The 21,623-nt window shown below is 34.0% G+C and overlaps 1 protein-coding gene across 1 annotated transcript in view; it reads right to left on the bottom strand.

Annotated features, from left to right (window-relative positions):
* The window catches only part of LOC145668167 (proline-serine-threonine phosphatase-interacting protein 2-like), a 46,096-nt gene that overhangs the window by 12,364 nt on the left and 12,109 nt on the right, over window positions 1-21,623 (bottom strand). The window contains exons 3-8 of the mRNA XM_081735788.1: window positions 18,979-19,079; window positions 16,653-16,727; window positions 14,421-14,579; window positions 13,018-13,159; window positions 7,140-7,265; window positions 2,895-2,993 (exon numbers count right to left, since the gene is read on the bottom strand). Coding sequence (XP_081591914.1) covers window positions 2,895-2,993; window positions 7,140-7,265; window positions 13,018-13,159; window positions 14,421-14,579; window positions 16,653-16,727; window positions 18,979-19,079 — 702 coding nt within the window. The remainder of the gene's footprint in view (window positions 1-2,894; window positions 2,994-7,139; window positions 7,266-13,017; window positions 13,160-14,420; window positions 14,580-16,652; window positions 16,728-18,978; window positions 19,080-21,623) is intronic.

The following is a 21,623-nucleotide window of genomic DNA, read 5'->3' as shown; positions in this document are numbered from 1 at the left end:
AGAATTATTTACTTAAAATACTAGTTATTTTTAAGTTTGGAGCATTGGTAAGACTAATGACATTTGAAATGAATTTATTGTATAATAATAATAATAATAATAATAATAATAATAATAATAATAATAATACAATTAAAGTAACACTATAGGTCTAATTTACCTATATGATAAACAATCATATGAATCACTAGCACAAAAAAATACCCAACTCTATTTTTATTGATGCCCTGCGACGGAAATTAACGCCTATTGCGAATGATTAATAAAAATAATTTCACAAATCCTTGGTGATTCCACAAATTCGGAAGAACTCCGCAGTTGCACGCTTTTCACTGTTTTACGTCACTGAGGAATTATTAGAATGTCACTATCCCACTCTGAGCACCCGATTTTGTAAATGATGAAGAAATGAAAAGACAGGTTGGGCGCTTCGCTAGGGCGTATTACTTTTTGTTTACAGCCTCATTGCTTCCTATCCAGCTGCGTCTGGGCCATGGACTGACTTTAGCTTCTTCCATCAACCATGCAGTGGGAAGTGGGAAGAAGACAAGAAAACTAAACATCGTTCTTAGCTTTCCTCAATAGAGGAAAAAGACAACACACGGGAGATTCAGCAGTTATCACTGTGGATGACAATATAATCATTATTCAATTATATTCACAAATTAACATCAGGAAATCCCCATTTTTGCCTTCTACAAGCTTCGATGAACTGCAACTGAAGCAATAGTTACAATGACGAATGATATAACCAACAAAGTTAAAAGAATTAAGACTTGGTTTTCTTTCTTCTCTTATAAGGATCTCTCGCAACAATTTATATGTATGCTCAGTTGAGATCCCTAACTGTTCTCCCAGCCAGCGTTTGAAGTTTCCAGCTGCACTTTCAAGAGTTCAGTTCCAAGTATTTTAATTGTAACTATATACGAAGGCTAAATAAAATGTTCTATGCGGTATATAACGTTGATACAGTTATATATGGCGATCGAACAAGGGTGTTTGCTGCAGAACTTTGATTAGCAAACAAGAACTCTGAAACTATCATTTCAAAATTTTCATTTCACTAAGTCCGTTGAAAGAAATTCCTTTAAGAAATTAAACATTTTTATACTTTTAATAATATGACTAGATAGTACCTTTCGAGTTACTATATATATATATATATATATATATATATATATATATATATATATATATATATGAAAACTTATTTGTACCATTGGCAACACTGCTTCACTGCTTACTATGCATAATACAATATTCAACACAATATAATTTATAAAAGATTCAATAATATTAAAATATTTTCTAACATATTTTGCTAAAATTCGATATATTTATTCTGTTACTTCTTAGCATGTTAAATAAATTCAATATCTATAACACAAAATTAAGTAATAGATATTATCGGTACACATATCTTATAAAAAAGCAATTTTAGAATTTTTCGCATAATACACAACAATAAAACTAGTACAATACAAAATAAAATAAAAAATATGACGTATAAATATATATATCAAGTTCTATGAAACTTCCAAAACGTTAGAATCATTATATATATGCGGTACAATTGTAATATGGGAGGTTTGCGGAATAATAAGGTTAGTAAGGGCTGGATAACGCTTTTACGAGAACATTTTTCTGTATATGCAATACAAGATAGATGGACACGAACACGATGTGGTGTGCCACACCGTCACACACGTGTGTGCGTGTTCCGTAAACTGCAAGTCTCCCATCCATAATAAAAAAAAAAAAAAAATCTATATGATGACAATTCACTCTCCCCCTTATTGATGACAACGAAAGGCTTCGATAAGTATGTAAAAATAATAATAATAATTAAAAAGGATGGCACCCACAAAGATTATACGAAAAAAACGGAGGGTTGTCTTCAGAAATCGTTTTCAGCTGCATGTATACTCAGTTGGGACCCCTAGCTATATGTATACTCGTTTGAAGCTCCTAACTGCACTTCCGAGAATTTCGTTTGGCAGAAATTCAGTTCTAAGAATTTTAACTGCATACACGAAGGCTAAAAAGAAAATGTTCTATGGTGTATATAACATTGATGCCGTTACATCTTTTGAAACAGCTAGCCAGCTATACTCATTCTGAAAATAACTCACAAGAAACGTAACTATAAATCTCAAACAGAATTTATGTGCAATGAACATAGTTATAAGACACTTCACATATTAAGCATACACAGGGAAAAAAAATACTACGGAGGATTAATGTCAATGAAACCCATTTTTTTTCTTTTTTTTTTAATATAGCTATTAATAACACAATCCTAATTAATGACAGAAATCGGAAATACATGTTCATGTCATTCAATTTGGTATTAGCACAAAGCTTTCAAATTACTTATACGAGGTTAAGTTAATAACAAACTCCATCTCATTATAGGGGGGCGCGGTGGCTCAGTGGTAGAGCGTTCACCTCCGGTGCTTGGGGTCCCTGGTTCGATCCCAGCTCGCGCAGTGTGGACTTTGTGGTGGACAAACACCGTGCTCGTGGGTTTTCTCAGGGTACTCCCGTTTCCTCCCACTTTCATTCCACCATTTCACTCATCTCTCATCAGCACCGTCTCCTTTAGCCTAATCGGCATAACTGTGGGACGTAAAACTTAAAGATTTCATTTCATTTTTTCCATCTCATTACAGTCCATGAAGTCATGGCCAACCATATGTTTTTGGTTGAATAATATATGACCAGAAAATCGATTCCCATGCTGCTGTTTCTAACATTCAAGACTGAAGTGTGATACCTGTTAATTGCAGTGATTCCCAACTGCCTCACAATACTAGGTTAACACCAAAAATTCTGTACCTCACCGGAAACCGAACCCGAGACCATACGCAATAATCACAAATTTAAGTACTTACTCCATCCTCCGAGACACAGAGCTGCGATCCTATATTGGCAACAATCCACATAGAATTCTGCATACACGTCAACCGCTGTTCTTCGCAGCTCTGAAACCTCTGTAAGAATATAATTTTTATTAATATGTATAAAACATGACATTCTATAACTTAACATACCTATAAAGAAAAATATATTATCTCTGTTAGTTTTCTTTGTTTCAACCAATAATGTTCCAGAAACTTTATTTAAATCTACACAGATGAGCAATTACAGTACTACTTCCCTCCCTCCTCGGAAAGAAATGAGTATAACTTCATGTATCGAGGTTCTACAGCTGTATAGTACATGTGTACAGGCCCTTCAAGAGCTTTTTGTTAGAAATAAGTACAACGTCACAATAGAAAGAACTGCCGATTTGTCAGCGCTTGATAAAAACTTCATTGTGATAACATGGTGACAAAAAACAACACCTCCAAAACAGTATGGCCACTAGATAGTTCACGCACTTTTGTTATACATTCTCACCAAAAATGCACGACGACGGGCAAACGACCAACTGATGCCCTCTGTATGTCAACTGCGGTGTACTAATGCCAGTGTATAACGATAGCAGAACCATAGTCGGTCAACTAAACCCAAGATACAAGAACGGCGACCTAGACACTATAGAACATATGTCCTCGAACTGTCCTGCGTATGGACTCGCATAGTCACGGACCAGGGTTGGCTGATTTAAACCAGGTGGTTTAAACCTTGGTTTAAACCAGCTGTTAAAAAAAGAAAAAAAAAAAGGTTTAAACCAAAACAAGAAAAAAACAAACAAAAAAAAAACGAAAAATGCTTTAAATCGTGTGAACTTCATGGTGACGTTTCCACATATCACCATTACGTTTATCTACTTTTCACCTTTTAATCAAGGGGTCCCGTGTTCAATTCTCGGTCGAACCACAACCCATCTTTCGAGTGTAAACCAAGTAGTGATTCGAGGTGTCCCTTTAAGCGAATGTCTTCTCCGTGATAACTTTGGTATTTCATAAGGATGTTAAGCCTAAACAAACGAAATGAAACCAAATTATATATTTCTACTTGAATGAATGTTTGTTGTTTTATAAAGAAGTCAAGCTTGTCTCTTATTGATAGGAATTGCCAAAACTTATCAACTGCCTACGTAGCTTCCAACATCAACTTGGATTTGACTTTGTTTTAATTTTATTGAATGATATGAACATACCAAATTTGTAATTTATTACTTCAGTTTTAGCGTAGTGATTATGATACGTTGACCTTAAAATTTTACATACAAATACATTTAAAGTAATAACAGGATTTTTCCAATATCTAAGGCGGGAGTTTCCAGATTTATATATAATTCTACTTGTGTAACTGTTTATCTTTTTGTCCTTTTGAAATGACTCTTAATTATATTAACAAGTACGCCTATGTAAAGATCAGTACAACGTATTTTTATCAGGAGTCCTTCGTGAGTGAGTCGGCAATTGCATTTGTGACCAATTAGTCCCGGTTTCGTGTCCAAATGGACAATTTCTCTTGGATGTAAGTCGAGAAGCGGTTTGGATTCCGCTTTAAGCTTATGTGACCCCTTCCAGCATAACCTTTGTTGCATAATAACACCAAGGCGAAACAAACTAATTTCTGTTCATATCTAATATAATTACATAGAGTAATTTTTTAAACCAAAAAAACCTGGTTTAAACCAAAAAAACGGGTTTAAACCAAAAAAACCTGTTTTTTTTGTTTGTTTTTTTCAATAAAAACCATGGTTTTTGCCAACCCTGTCACGGACCCAGAGGATACCAATCCTAATTGCACTTAATCGATGACAGCGAAGTGGGCACATGGTCATCGACATCGAACTGTAGAAGATTGGAAATAAGTAGCCTAACCTCCACGGACGAATTCAGAGTCCTAGTGCATCATGTCGATTGGAGTGTGTATACGCCGTTTCCTATTGGTGGCTATGGCATCTAGATATACTATTGGACCGAGAAAGGCATGTAGTGGCGATATGACGCTGTAAGTGGCGGTTTCATGCGATATATTTGGACTCATTATCTCAACAGTACAATCAGTGGCAAAGATGTTTGAACGTCTTGTCAGACCAAATGTACCCGTTTATGTCAACTGCGTTCACTGTGGCTAATGACCATTACCAACAAGAAAATTCGCTATGTCATACAGCAAGGATAGTAAAGAAGTAACTTGAGGAACCTAATAGTGAATTTTGATAGTCATGGCCTTCAAATTCACTGAAGATGAACCCAATCGAACGTTTATAGTTCAAATAGAAAAAAACGGGTTCGGGCTTTATCAACATCATCAAGAAATGTGATTATAGTACCAAATACCCCGTGACATTTATCGCCATCTGATCGATTCGTTGGCTTGCGAAGTAGTCTCTGTTGTACAAGTGAAAGAATGTCTTACATCTTATTTAAGTAGGTAGTCATAATGTAATGGATTATCGATGTATAATATATCACTTCATTAGACATACGAGATCCAATCCCACCAATACCTGATATTTCTACCGCACGACAAAAGAAGGCAAATCTATTTGGATGATAGGATAAACAATTTGTTATGACAACCTATTTAAGTTTATATGCATACGGAAGGATGTACAGGAAAAAATGATATCAACCAACATCAGAAAGACAGATAAGTAGAAGACTGCAGGATCGCAAGCTGAAATTATCATCTGGAATAATTTATACCACACATTAAGGTAAGAAGTTATAATTTTTATTATTTAAATTTAGCTTCTTACCACAGCAGAAGAAAGCTTTCGTAAATTAAACGTCAAGTGTCTCTGTGCACTAGGGATGGCCAAAATTTTCCGGAATCGGTAATTTCACTTTCCGGGTTTCGGAAAACTTCGGGAAAAATCCGGAATTTAAAAATTCCAATTCCAGAATTCTTTTGAATTCCAGATTTTTTCCGACATCGGAAATTTTTCCGAATTGCAGAATTTTTCTGATTTTACTTTCCGGACTCCAGAAAGCAAAAATTCCGGAATTGGCCATCCCTACTAGGTACCAAAACGGACTTAGAGTTTCTCTAGTCTTCATGCGATTTTGGAGTGTTACAGCTAAAAAACAAACTGTATTTGAATGAAACACCTAAAGTTCAAGAGAAGTCAAAGTTCAAGTTTCGTTTGGTTGGTAGGATATATATCAATGTCAATACAGCACTTTGAAATCAGATGTCCATATGCATATGAACGTAATATGTTTACGAATATGAACATCCTTTTTCCGAACTGTAGAAGTTTCACATTCAACGTGATTAGCCCTTTTCAAGCTACACTACCTTGAAATCGGATGGAAACTTTAGAGACATCCTATGTTGATCATATATCACGATTTTATCTGAAAGACTACATTTGATACAAATATATTATTGGAGATTTAATAAGGTAGAAGTTACGTAGGTTCTCTTTTGTCTATTCCGAGGAGACTCGATACTTTTGATCCACTCCAATGAACTTTACATACATCTCGAATTAGTTTTGTCCAGTCAATATGAATTGTCAGTGTAGACTTGCTATCGAAAAATTTTACTTTGTAAATAAGTTACAACAACAATGTAGATTCATTCTCGAACAATAACATTCAAGTCTGAATTAAACTAATATCTTAATGTAAATCACTTGAACAGCAATTTTATCAATACACTCAAAAGGTAATAGTCTTGTTTTTCTAAACTATCATGAATTATTGAAAAAATCATGTTAAACGTCAAAGTTTCGCTAATAGGTGTCAACATTGCCGAAACACAGATAAGAATGGTTAACCCCGAATTGCCGTGATGAAAGGTAAGTTCGGAATTTTTCATTGTAATAATATAGATACATATTAATGATCGAAACATTTTTCCAGTTGTTGTTCCTTATAAAGTACGCTGTGAACGTTGAAATGTTTGGGAAGGCCACATGTAGCTCCAACAGGATCATATTATATACAGGTTCCTCATTGCGTGATCTTAATAAATAAAAAAGAAAACGTATCACCTAAACTGAAAACGGTAAATAACTAACAACTAACGCATTATAGAATACAAGAAGGAAGTACACCTACAATTTTTTAAGTTTTCTTTGGGCGTAGTTCGGTACATCAATGAACATGAATTGACAAAAACAGAAGTTTTACGAAAAAGAAAAAAGTATGATTATGTTCGAATCAACATAGATTCCAGTTTAAGAATTATTTCCTCTTGGAACAGTTTGATACAATAATACGTACAGAATAACAGGAGTCCGTTCTGCATTCCCATCCCTTTCGTATGTCCTCAAAGTTATGAATAGAAAGACGAAAACTTTCTTCAGCTGAGTTTTGTGACTGTTCTGCTTTCGCGAACTTTTGGTTTGCCTGTAAAAGAGAGAAATTCAATGCAATTAAACTAATATAATTTATGAAACCGCATTAACGTTAATACTCAAATTTCTTAAAAACAATGATTAATAAAAAACAAACGAGTTTCATGAACTAAAAATCAGGGATATATTTCATGATATTCACTGAAACATGAAAAATATATATTAGGAAACATGTGTAAGTGAAATGAGATCAATACCATGGATTAGTTACATGAGTACACAGAAACTAAAACAATTTCAGAGCTGTGCACTATCTCTAACCGAAATCAGTGTTGCGCGGAGTGATTCCATATGGTGCTGAGATTATGGACTGCCAGTAATGAGTGATGGGAAGGTCAGGCAATGGTGTAGAGAGTTTTGGGGAGGGCGTTCAAATATTCATGACGATGAGTGTAGCGAAAGGGCAAGTGCTATCGGTTCACAATAATTAAACTCGCCAAAGAGCCTCCAGAAGTGACTACGAAAATAGTGATTAAATTGTGACTGACAAGCTGGGTTATCGCAAACTGTGAGAGGTGGGTGCCGAAAAAAGCTGACAAAGGATCATCATGAGCAAAGAATGACAGCTGTACGTGATGTTTTTGGCCCGCTGGGGGGAGGATTGGAATAGCCTTTTTTCTCATATAGTGACGGGAGATGACACCTGGATATCGTCGCAACTGGGGAGTCGAAGCACCAGTCAATGTAATGGAAGTATTCCGGTTCTCCTAAAGCGAAGAAATTTAAATGAACATCATCCGTTGATAAAATCACAGCAACCATGAAAACCAAAAGGGTGTAATTCTTGTTGAATTCTTCGAATCAGTACGAACTAGTACACTAGATGTATATTCCCAAACACCGATACACTGTGACGTGCAATCCAAACTCGGCAGAGAGGAATGCTACGTACTGGAATTCTTCTGATCCATGATAACGCCCGCCCACATACAGCTGCTCGTACTGTTGAGACAATTCAAAGATTTCGATGGGAAATATTCAATCATCCCCTTACAACCTTGACCTTGATATCAGCGATCCCTTTCTCTCTCTCTTCTGAAAAAGTGGCTTGCATCGAAGCGTTTTAACGACAGTGAAATGTTCAAGATATCAGCTCCGGTGGCTGCACTCTCACGCGCCAGATTTTTACACAGAGGGTAAACGGAAGCTTGTACCACGCTTCTAGAAATGTCTAAAGGTTAATGGTAGCTAGTCGAAAAATAGCTAATGTATGTACTTATACATCAATCATAAGAAATTTCTTCTCTTATCGTTTCCTTGTTTTTTAAAAAATATCGATCCTTTTTTGACACGTGCCTCGTACTTTTTTTATAGAGCACCACGATTATATTCAATTAGTTTTTCCAGTTATAAGTTTCATGATACATTTTCAGGCAAATGAACTTTAAAAAAAAAAAAAAAATCATTAAGTAAATATAGCTGCGAAGCTTAACACCAGAAAGTAAAACCATATTAAAGAACACCCTTTTCCATCTGTTATGCAGACATATTTTGTGATTTAGCGTGTTTCAACTTGAGCAATCGAACTTAGGAAGTACTCAAATTTGTTGGTTCCTGATGTAGACGATTCTTCTGGTATGAAGGTGTTTTCTTGATGTAGATTACGTCATTATGAATTTTTTTTCTTTTTTTTTCTGACACACTATCAACCCTGTCACCGTCGCATTTACGCTCGAGCAAATGTGAGGGTGCATATTCCTTAGTTGCGCAGATGGCGCGTGGAGTGGTGAGGTGGTATCCAATATTATTTTTTAAATGAGAATCAAGGTTTAAATATTTGATATATATTTTATAAAAATATTTATGAGTATCGGATACAGACTGTGCAGGTATAATGAGGTAGATAGGATACTTATCATGACGTCCAGCTGTCCATTGCACTTCACAAAAAAATAACTGAGTCTATAATTCTCGTCGCACTTGGTTTCACTCCATGCACTTAATATTCCCAGATCCTGGTCTCCGGTGCCCCTTGTACTGGTTCCGACCCTTCCGCTGCTACCACTGTTGATGTTCTCTGCTCGGGTCCCACGTGAAGAAGAAGGCTCTCTTCACTCTGATGTATAGTCCCCTTGGCCGGATCCTGCGCTGCCACCTGGCGAGAAAACTGGGAACCATCCAGAGACGTTCCAGAAGCCTGAGACGATGTGGTGGCGCTGACTACCACAACCCTTAATATTTTCTTTTCATAGTTCTACTAAAAAATTCTTACTTTCTATGATGGATTCCAACCACAAATATTGGGTTTTAACACTTTCGTATTTTCCACGAAATTTACCACAGGACTATTTTATTACTAAGAGGTACTGTTACCTTGGTAGTTCTTGTAGAAGAATCATGAGCAAAGTGTGAAATTCGTGTTTTACTAAAGCTATTTTCAAAGGTTTATTCGAAATATACGTACAACCACAGTTACATAAGATACAGTTATTGTGATAGTGCAGGTATGGAGTAAGATAATTTTACGACCGAAAAAGAATGTTAAAAAATGAATTAAAGAATGTTAAAATGTTAAATTTGAATGATTGGAAATTTAACTTTTGGGTTTATGCAGGAACATTCATTGCATTGAAGTTGTGCAATATAAAGAAAATAAGACGTTGATACATCAGTCTGAGACAATTAAACAAATAAAGGCAGCTATTAATTTTAACATGAATGCAACTGAGGACCAGTTTAACGGTGGCCTTTTTTCAGTAGTCGAGTACTATTAACTTAATATACGTAAGGGTTATTTTAATATAACGAAACACCAACATTATTCTTGCATTTTAAAAATTTTATTTTCTCTTCTTGGCAAAAGGTAGAATAGCTATGAAATTTAACTTAAAATAGTTCTTTGGGTTTAATTTAAAAATAAAGATTTTAAGTTTAATGTCCCACTATTATGCACCGAGGCTCAGAAGATGGTGAAAAATGAGGTGGATGATAATGATGGTATGAAGCCTGTGAGAGGAAACAAAAAAACTCCAAGAAAACCGAAGCTCACCGTGTTTGTTCATCACGAAGTCTAGGTTTCGGGATCTGGAATCAAACAAGGGACGCACACGCCAGAAGTAATAATAAATCATTCTAATTTTTTTTACATAAAAATTCATAATATTGAAGATTCTCATCATGTATGCATGTTTATTTTGAATAGTAATTACAGAGTTACTTGTTGAAGAACCTTACAGAAAGTAAATTATTAAAATATTTAGATGCCTTTCTGAAAAGTATATTGTTTTAAGAGCCCACCTTTAAAAGAAAAAATGAAAGAAAACTCGTCTTATGCACAGCACAATGTATTAACATATCTTCAAGTTCTGATTTATTTTCTGATAACATTACTATAACATAAGGTAACATTAAGGTAACATTACTATGTTGTGATATTGCAAACAAAAGTTTCTAGCCCTTTAGGACACAAAAACTAGTTTCGTTCTAGTTTCCTATGTAAAAGACAGGTACAATTAATCACGCGTTACCAGAAAACAGCAGAATGTTTTCAAATATTCTTGCTTTTTCCCCTGCTGATTTCGATAAATTTTAAATTACTCCTTAGTCTTGGTTCCATGGAAGGTAACCAAATAAAGGTATGTTTTGGAGACACTCGGGCTGGCAGTGAAACAATTATCAAATCGCAAAAAACAGAGTGTTAATCATTTATAGTATATTCGTACATATAACATTGCGCCTACTTCCATCCCTCTCTTTTAATCGTTCTAGATTAAAAATATAAATAATGTATTAAATTTGCAACTTAAAATTACCGTGATTTCTTGTAATGGTAGCTATTTTTTCATCCACAACGAAATTATCATATGCACACTGTAATATTATCGTTCAACTTCTACCCCTGTCTATGGTAAAAACGCAAGGAAAATGAACAGACCTTCAGGGGATTCTTAAGGATTTAGGATACATTTTAGAACTTTGTCTCTGGAAGTCACGCTCCGTTTTTTGTGAACAGGGGTGTACCAATGACTCCCACACTATTGCTCCTACCGTTTCGCTGCTATAACGCTCGACTATGTTCGCTGATAGATTGCAATCATTATTATATCTACTAAAGTGTATGCGGCCATGATTGTGGAACAGGTTGAAAGGGGAAATCATTTAAAAACACGGCAGTCTGCCATTGGGTACTGGAAACCGACACAGAAAAGTTCACACTCATTACTGTGATTCAGGATGAAGATACCATTGTAGACGATGCTTTCCGGTCTGTTATGGTCATGCAAACACGGTATTCCTCATCCTGTAGTGTTGTAATTTTGCGAATAGTTGCTACGAATGTGTTGCTAGAATTAAATAAGAAAGCACGCATGTCAATTATATATGGCTTTCTGTTTGGTCTAAGATGAAATCGATATATAGCTTAACCTCGTTAATGATGCAACAAGACAAGAAGATTACGTCATCGGAGAAGTATCTTTGCTGCGAGGCAGAGGGCTTGAGACGAAGTTGAAAATAAATGAGTTGTTTCAAATATAGGTCAAATGTGCATTCATCGGCTGTTTTCATTATTATGTAGGTGCCGTTTTTTCTTCATTTATTGTGAACTTTTGTTAACGTAAATGTAAGGGGATACTCAATATACAGGTATAGGAGAAAAGGTTTCGAGGTATCCCCTTCCCCAAGTCAGATAAACATCAAAACCTTTAATTTTCAGATCTGTTTTTGTAAATTATTAAAGTATTACACACGACGATCTCTTACTGGACAAGTAACGATACAAGTATGCCACGCATAGACACTACACAATTCACACGTATGTGCAACAAGTGTAGCATAGCACACTATTGCTCTGTTCCTGTATTAAATTTACTTTTTTGGGATGTTTAAAGAGAAGTTAAAACACTTGATGTTGGACTATGAGTGTTAGTGTGTTTATAAAATTTATGTTACAAAGTCTGTAAACAGACACTGAAGATCGCACACTAAAAAACAGTTCTAGTCTAAATAAATCTTTATGAGTACAGATTTAAAGTACACTGATTATTCATCTTCGAATTTTGTAATCAAAAAAGCAACAGAAAATGACAATGCTTGAGGTTAGTAAACTCAAGTGTACTAACTTTTCAAGTGGGTTCTTTCGGAGTGAATTTACGGTAGTGTTTGATGTAAACGAATTATGAACATTGCTTTTCTATGGACATGAATGATATTGTGAGTTCACGAATCAGTGTAAAAATTCCCAAAAATTCTTTAACGGACACATACAGAGGATGACAAAAAGGAACCGTTGAAACGTATACAAGGAAATTAATAATAGGGGTGCTTAAGTAAGTTCAACATTCGTTTTATCTTATTTTAAACACGCATACTATCAGTTCATTAAGCAATATGTTGTATTTCACGAATTAAAATAATTTCTTGATAAATCTTGACTCTATTACTGAGCATACAAATTATATTTTGTGTTGTTCTAAACACGCTTTTAATGTTTCTCATTTGTTGTTGTTCCAATACTAAGAATATACGTAGAAACACAGTATATATGGTGCTCATGTAACTTCCTTATATAACTTATTTTCTCCAAAGGTACACAGAGTCGAACAGAAACATATTATGAATTGCATACTGATTGCCTCGTACACATACGGAAGTACAGGTTTTATGGTTTAAAATGCAAATCTGAACATTAATGTCAGGATTTCGCCTTTTCCTTCTTTGTTCTGTGTGAATTGTTTAAAATTCACTCAATTATGTGAGATATATATTTATGCACTATAATTAAAAATTAAAAAAAGAGTGCATACCTTTTGAAGTTCCTTAACATTATTGTCGACACTTTTCCTTAAAATAATTTGAGCTTGCTCTTTCTCTCGACATTTGCAATCATAATTACGTTTCGCATCAATCATTTTTCTCAAAGCTGTTTTTAATGAGTTTTGGAACGCTCTGTAAAACAAAAAGTGATATTCAGTTATTGATTAAAAATCATGTTTGACTATTTTAAAAGGTTGTGAAAAATATACAATCGTGATTAAATTTGTAGTGCCAGTAGAACATTTTAATACACAAATGGAATACTTCCAAAACCATTTAAATAATTTAACGCTTCATTGACAGTCTACCCAGTAATTTATTTCAATTGTTTATAGAGTATTTTATATATGTTTACAGTTACTTTCATCATATTTTACATTAACAATCTGACTCTATGAAAAAAGTGCATTTTTTTTTTTTTTTTTTTTTTTAAACAATAATAAGAGCGTATATTTGAAATCGAACGTATATACCACCATTTCTCTCTTCGCAGCAATAAATATTCCAAGTTTAATTCATAATAATTAATACCACAGATCAATAAAAAAATCTACAATGCATCAGTCAGTCATTTACAAAAAAGTATTCATTGGTTAATGAAGGACTAAAGGTATTGTTTGGCTATTTGCGAAGGGATTTCATTTATGTTGGGACTATTATTTCAGTTGTCTATCTGTAGCCCTAAGTTTACTCCATTTCTTGTAAACTTCTTATCCTCGGAGTGTAACACATGATTCTGAATTTCCACGGTGGTTTTTATGTCACTAAAATGAAGAAACTTTTGAAATAACTATGTTCAGACAAACGTAAGTGGAAAACCCATACACACTACTTCACTGGTAAATTGTTGATACGTTCACAAAATTATGTAAGGTAACATTGATGTTTCGAATAAGCATCACTGACAAAACGTCACATCAGTCCTATAATCTTCATACCGCTATAATCAGCTGCGTCTCTAAATACATTTAAGCATGGTTACTGCAGTCAATACATCACGATTTCAATACGGACTGTCTTAGTGCCCAACATGGTTAGAAAAGCATTTAGCTTAGGGTTCATTTATTTATTTATGTATTTATTGAAGATTAGTATCCCTTTTCAGCACTGAATATGGGACGTAGATCTACAGTTTACAGTGGAGGTCAAACCACTATATTGTGTTCAAATTTCAATGCTCTCCCAATGAAAAACGAAACTAGGACCATGTGCACCACTTGCGCAGCTTACAGTTATAAAAACAACTTTGACACATGTTACATTTTCCTTGTCACAACGTACGTAGAGCGTAACATTATGACATGTAAAGCGTATATTTAGCATTTTCCACACAATACAGGAACTTTTATGGAACATATTGAGAATAGTGGGAATGTGAGAGATTAATACTTACTTTACTTCATCTTCTTCTCTCTTCCTTTGTTCCTTCAACTTCTCCGTAACTTCTGTTACCTTTACTGCTTCACTATAAAGCTGGCTTGAACTATGAAGATAAGCACTCCCAATTGCTTCCGTCTGACTTTTCATTACTTCCCAAGCCTGCTTCATAATTCTGGAACAAATAAGTAACAATTCATAAATTATAAAATATACGTGAAAATAGGATTTATAACTATTAGAAGGTTATAGTGTGTTATTTTCTAGAGTGTTATTTTAAAACGAGTCAGTACGGCGGAATATGAAAGGCACACTAAGTATCACTGTACCACAGCTATTTTCAAACAGTGCGCGATGGAACCACTGTTGTGCCAGGAGAAGAGGCACTTGGAATGTAGTGCACGCTTTACAGAAATTTTATTATTTTCAAGTTTCAGAAGGATAACAATTAGTATTTGTGGTTGATTGATAGCCACGCAGTCGTAGTTCCGTAAGTAATGATTCTTTTTGATCACACATTAGTATTAGTTTTTTTTTTTTTTTGGTTAATTTTTCGTGTGTCGTAGTACGTTTTGTGCCTCTTAGCAGTTAGTGTGCCACGACTGAAAACGCTGTTATACCTAGCTGTTCAGAAACAAATGATCGTAATGCACAATATACACATTAAATTCCGAGGTTCCAGTGTACTGTAACGAAAGAACGACGAGTAATATCAGTTCAAGGCGCCTCACAAGCAGTTGTTACAACGAAAGGAATACAGTTGAAGATGTTACAGAACGTGCTACAGTGATCTATGAAACATGTTGCGGCAGAGTGATTTAGGGTAAGTATTGCATGAATACAAAATTTGGTTTAAATGTGACACAAACGTATCGTAATGTGGTAAAGACATGGGATATACACTTAACTTCACAATAGACAATGAAACGCTGACAAAAGAACGAAAAAAAAAAAAAAAACTCCGGAGTACTACAGAATGAAGTATATCGTCGTTGCGCCTCGAAGAACTGCTATGTGACATTTTTATCGAAAATGAGTTATGCCGTGCAAATAAACCTGAAAGCTGTCAGGCAGCGTCCCTTATAATGTGATAAATGAATATTCAATTGTTTCGTCATAACAATAAAAACATACGGATTGAAATTAAACGCTTCAAGTTGTCATCACGTAAGTATTGATCCTCTATGTACTCATAAAGGCGCCGATATGTGCTACGTAAACAAAATATAGTAATGTAATATTGTTGAAGCAAGCTACAACTATGTCCAGTGCATAATATACGCAGAACCAATTTTATTATAATTTTCAAGTCCTTCCTTGTATTTGGCAATACTTGGGTGAGTTTGGTATGTTTTTTGCTTCTCCTGAAAAGTTGTGGTTTTAACACATAACGGTTCTTCGAGGTGCAGCGACGATATACGTAACTTTCTTGGACTAACAAAAACAGCTTGTCATCTGAATGTTTTTTAATGTTTAATAAGATGTTTATCAATGCACGTCATTACTGATCTAAATTCCACCTGATCTACTCTCAGTTTCACATTTTTAACTTTAAAATAAACATAACTCCAAAGCAGCTATTTCAATGGACATTTTTCATTAATGTAGAACCTTTACATTATTATCATTATCATCATTATGCTTTCGTTTTAAATGCTTAGAAATGACAAAAGTAGCTCCACTGATACAACAGTCACGTATGTTTTCTTTACATATCCTTCAAACCACGATCATTGTTGTACCATTAAAATCATACAAAAATAAAATAAGAATAAAAATCATTTCATATTCGCAAATAGAAGTGTTTATTCTCTTAATTTGATCTTGCCGAGACTATCTTTAGCTAAAAATCTTTGTTTACGAATTCAAAACACCTATGAGAACACTTCAATCACTAAAATAATAAACTAGAACAGACAAACACAAAAGTTCAAAGCATCTATTCATGTGAACAATAAAGCTTCCGGACTACCATTCTTAATTATTAATTATTATTATTATTAATAATAATAATAATAATAATAATAATAATAATAATAATAATAATAATAATAAGAAGAAGAAGAAGAAGAAGAAGAAGAATACACTACAGTACAAATTTTATATCAATTTGCTTCTTCATAAATTTGTTACAATAAGCTAGTCGTTTCAAAAGAACAAGAAAGACCAACAACAAGCTATGACTTGACAGAAATAGCACTTGGCACTAATGTAGCAAGCTTTACAGGTATATAAGAAATCAACTTACCCAATTTCTTCTTTGCCTCCAGCTGACTTTGCTATTTTTACCAAAGTTTTTCCATATACTTCCTGTGCAGCAGCCCTAGGAAATTTCGAAAATTAATCTACCATTACAGCAATAAAGCCTACAATTACTGCAATCTTATTTCGCATCAATCAACTGCCGTGAAAGTAAAATTCAACGACTTCACAGATGAAATAGAATGAAAATGGATGAATTTCGGAAAAATAAATATAAGGCAAAATTTGAAATCTACATCCACTCAAATAATGTTTGGAACTGCTTAATGTTCTTACAAAGACATTTTCAATCTGTATTTAATTAGTTACATGCACGAGTATGTAGTTGCACAGCTGCAAATCCTGCTTTAAGGACTCAGTTCTAAAACTTAAGAGAACTTCCCAATAAATTTCAAAATGTGCTTCTCCTCATCTTCAATCTTCGTTGAATATGTGTAAAGAAGTTTTCCTGTACAGTTTCAATCGTTTATTCTGTGGCCCTGTTCACTAGATTGTCCATTCACATGAAGATCGAATCACTTAATACATTAGCACATTTAGAGGGAATATTTTACGATTGAAAAGAGGCCTCTTGATAAATTGGTTTTTCTTTTTTCCTTCTTTCATTTTTTTTTAAAGAAAGAACTACAGAACCATTAAATCTCCAATTTTTTTATAAACAATTCGCCGGAAGAAAAAGAAGGACCAGTATATTAAGAAGCCTTTTCTGAACTTTGGAACCTTTGTACTAAAAGTGAAAAATGTGTTTATAAAGTGTCAGTGACAATCTGCTGAACAAGGCCACAGAATAAGTGTTTCACTTATCTCTTCAACAATTAAATTTAAAATTCCAATTAGTGTCTTTAAGAATATATCAGTTTAAAGTACTAATATTTTCAGTTTATTAAGTCGATTCGGATTAGAAGGATAATCAAATCCTACACTGAAAAGTCATCACATGGTTTCTTTTGAAAATGGAAACCACATTAGCAATTGTTCGTATGACTACATTCATTTAACATCAGAAAAATAAACTGATTTTTTGCGTAATCGAATCACTAGAAAACAGTTTCAAATGAACTTTTGAATATAGTTATCACATACATAGTTTTTTATTATGTTATTTTGATTAAAATGCATATGCTAAGGGGATGCGGGGGGTTTAATTTATACAAAAATTTATTGTCTCATTAAACTGTTTAATTAGGAAGATGAAACTCGGTATATAAACTCTTCCTTAAAAATAAACAGTCATTTGTCCCAGCAATTTTTAAAATTCTCGTTTTAAGGGGAGGGGGAGCATATAATTTTGCACCATATTGAAAGAGACGTCTGTTGTTTGGCATCACATCACACAAAAACGGTTGAAGAACTTGAAATTAATTTTGGAACATATTTAGTACCTACCTCGAGCTAGGTTTTCATCATGTCATTTTGATTCGAGAGGAAGATCAAAATTTACGTGAAAAATTGAATATTGCATGACTCCCTCAAGCTTGGAAGATGAAACTCCGTATAAAAACGCCTTATTCATAATAAAGGGACATGTGTACCAGTGTTTTGGAAATTTCCCGTTTTAAGGAGGGAGCCTTTTCTATATTTTTTGCCAGATTGATACCAACACTGTTTGCTATTTGTGTTCACATCACGAGAAAATACCCGAACAATTTAAAATGAATTTTGAAACATAGTTAGTATTTACCTTAAGCTTGGTATTTAGGGCGTATCCTAAGTGGGGCAGGGAGGTTCAACTTTATTCTAAAAACATTATATTTGATGGGTCTTTTATTATCACACTTTAATTGAAATGCGCATCTCATGGTGGGGAGAGAAGTCCTAACATTTTCATCTAAAGCAATTCTCCCCGTACGGATAAAGGACATTTCAGCTAATAAGAGCCTTTCTATTTCAAAAAGTGTGTTTTCGGAAAATGTGTGAAACATACTTCGGCCTTACCCCCGTCGTTCTCTTACGGAGGAAACCTTCCCTTTGCTTTGGGGGGAAGAGTTGAATGACCTCGGCTGTGTTGCCAATTTGCCATTCAGTCATGTGACGTCGGTGAATGAAGATCGTAGGCTATTTAGAATGGCTAACGAGACAGCGTACAGCGAAGTCCGTGAAATAATTCGATGTTGCAATCCTGTTCGCATCCAACTAGATTGCAAGATATCGGCCACAGCAACTTGTCCCTCCTCTTTCGAGGCGAATACGGGAAAAACACATCGACAGCAGTGCGTCCAGGGGCACACTTAAAATAGAAAGACTCTACATACTATTTCAAAGACAATATGCTTTAGTATTAATTAAAAATATTATTAATATGTACATCTCACCATTGTTTCAGAAAATCTCCGTAATCCTTCAAGACTCTTCGACCTTCTTTCACTCGCTTTAACGCAATTTCAAATCCTTGAAAACTACATATCTCGGAATTCTGAAATATAAATTAATATTTATTAGAAGTTTCGAATGTTATAACTTTCAATACTAATTAATGAAATATATTATTTCATGTATAAATAACAAACTAGTAATATGAGCACAATTTACACATATTTACATTCAAACGTTGTTCCCTTTAACCTACATCTAATTCGAAAATAAATTCTTGGCATGTAAATAAAATAAAATAAAAAAAAAAAAAAACGTAAAGTGGATTTAGAAATGATAGTTTTCGAAGTATTAAGGACTTTTGATAAGACTTACCCTCTCAATTGAATTATATTACGAAACAATGACAACTTTTAATATGGTTTCGTACATCCCGTAACATAATAGATAAATCTAGAATATGAATTACAACCCAACATTGTTAGGATCATCAAATCTAGGAGGCTCAGGTGGGCAGGTCATGTAGCCAGGATGGAAGAAAGTAGGAACGCTTTCAAAATCTTAACAGGAAAACCAACTGGAAAACGACTATTAGAAGTCAGTGGAGAGCTTTTGTGAACGCGGCATTGAACCTCCGGGTTCCATAGGCCATAGAGTTAGTTATTTAGTTTATGCTCTTCATACGAAATATGTAGACGTAGATAAAATAGAAATATTAAAAATCAAACAAAATCAATTTCTTGAGTCTTTTATGCAATCTATAATATGCCATATAAAATTATACGCGTATAAACTCACTGACTCACTGACATAAAATCACAAGTACTTCCGGTTGACATGGAAAGTTGAAATTTGGTATGCTTATAGGCATAGCCTTAGGACGGAAATCAACACAAAAATTGTTAAAAGTATATTTTCACATTTTCAGGAGGTAAAAAGCAGGGCATGAAAAAATTCGCCATGTTATTTAAATAGGCTTTTTTTCTTTCTTTTGATATAAAATCTAATGTTTTAAGTAATTCCAAACTTGAAATTCGGTACACTTGTAGGTTATTAATAGCGGCATCTACGCAAATCATCAAAAATACAAATCTCCAGTTTTAATGGGGTTTTATAGAAATTGAAAAATCATCTCTATGTTATTTACATGGGATACCTTCTACACCCCGTAATTATTAGGCACTTCCGGTAGGACTACAATGACGAAATTTGGCATGTTGTAGCCTCCCGGGATTAACTCACAGAAAAAATGACCAAAAGTGTATATTTTTAATTTCTAGGAAATTAGGAGGAGATGGAAACTTTCCCATGTCTTTTTTTATTTATTTATTAATTTTTTTTTCTCCAATGAGAAACTTAGAAAAGCTTACGTATTTGTAATTGTAATAGTAACTCAAAACTTGGTATGCTTGTAGGTTTTTGAAACAAAACTGGTATTAAAAAAAGAAGAAGAAGAGGGTTCTTTAAAATTAGTTAGTTTCAAAAAAAAAAAAAAAAAAAAAACTCTACTCTATATGTTCGACACTCCAAAATGGTTTGGTACTTCCAGCAGCTACAGGATCTTGAAATGTGAGGCTATAGAGTTTCTGCAGTGTAATGAACAGGAAAGTCCGAAATGTTAAGTTTTTTGGAATAACAGACGAGGGATTGGGGGCTTGTTCACACGGTAGCTTTTACAATTTTGAACGTACCAAGATGATACTTTGCATGTGCATATGCGTAATTCAGTGCTGGTTTCATTTGTTGGTCAGCTACATCCGCCACCTTGATTCAAAATGGCGGCCGTTTGAAAATATAAAAGATTCGTAACTTCCTTAATATTGATGCAACAGGAAAAATGAAAAGAGTTTCTTAATACTCGTAAGGATTTCTACAACTCTTTATTTCAATATACCATCTTCTTTCAAAATGGCGGCCGTTTGAAAATTTAAAACCACCATAATTTCCTTACAATTAATCGAAGAGAAAAATGAAAAAAGTGGTTTATTGTCGTACAAATGTAGCGACAAAACGGTGTTAGGCCGTAGGCTGAGCAAATGTGAAGGTCTGGAATTGAAATGTTTCTGGACATTTTAATCAACAGACCTGAACAATTCACATGCAACTTAAGCTACTTATTAGAATTTTGTCTATTCCGTTTCCACGGTGTGCATTAAAAAGGAAATAAATAATAATAATAATAATAATGAACATTACAGTTTGCGTGGTATTTCATAAGAAATTGGTTACATATGTATTATATAATATAGGTATTTATGTGTTGAATAATTCCATGGTATGTTAATGAAGTGTCTAATTATCTCTAATCATCCAAGTATGTTTAAAGTAAATTAAAAAGTAACTAAAGCTCATAACAATTTCTTCACGTAGTTTCCGTTAGAAATGAGTGCAGTTTCTACGAACTAGCACAAGATGTAAGTCATTCTAAAAACAAATAAGTATAAACCAAAGTTTTCTTTTTTTTTCACAGCAAAAACATTTTCAAGGAAAAAGGATTGAAGTACAAGGAATTTATACTATCACATTATGAAGTTTTGGACGTCACCATTTTTTTTACAACACATGATAATGAAATTCCAAGAAGTGAGAGATATGCATACAAATTGCCCAGATCTGCAGCAGATATATTACAAAAAAAAATCTAAGG

This window comes from Thermobia domestica, chromosome 13 (genome assembly GCF_964235325.1).
Source record: "Thermobia domestica chromosome 13, izTheDome1.hap1.1, whole genome shotgun sequence".
Taxonomy (NCBI): domain Eukaryota; kingdom Metazoa; phylum Arthropoda; class Insecta; order Zygentoma; family Lepismatidae; genus Thermobia; species Thermobia domestica.
Note: the sequence above shows the minus strand (reverse complement) of the source record. Positions and strands in the feature narration are given on the sequence as shown.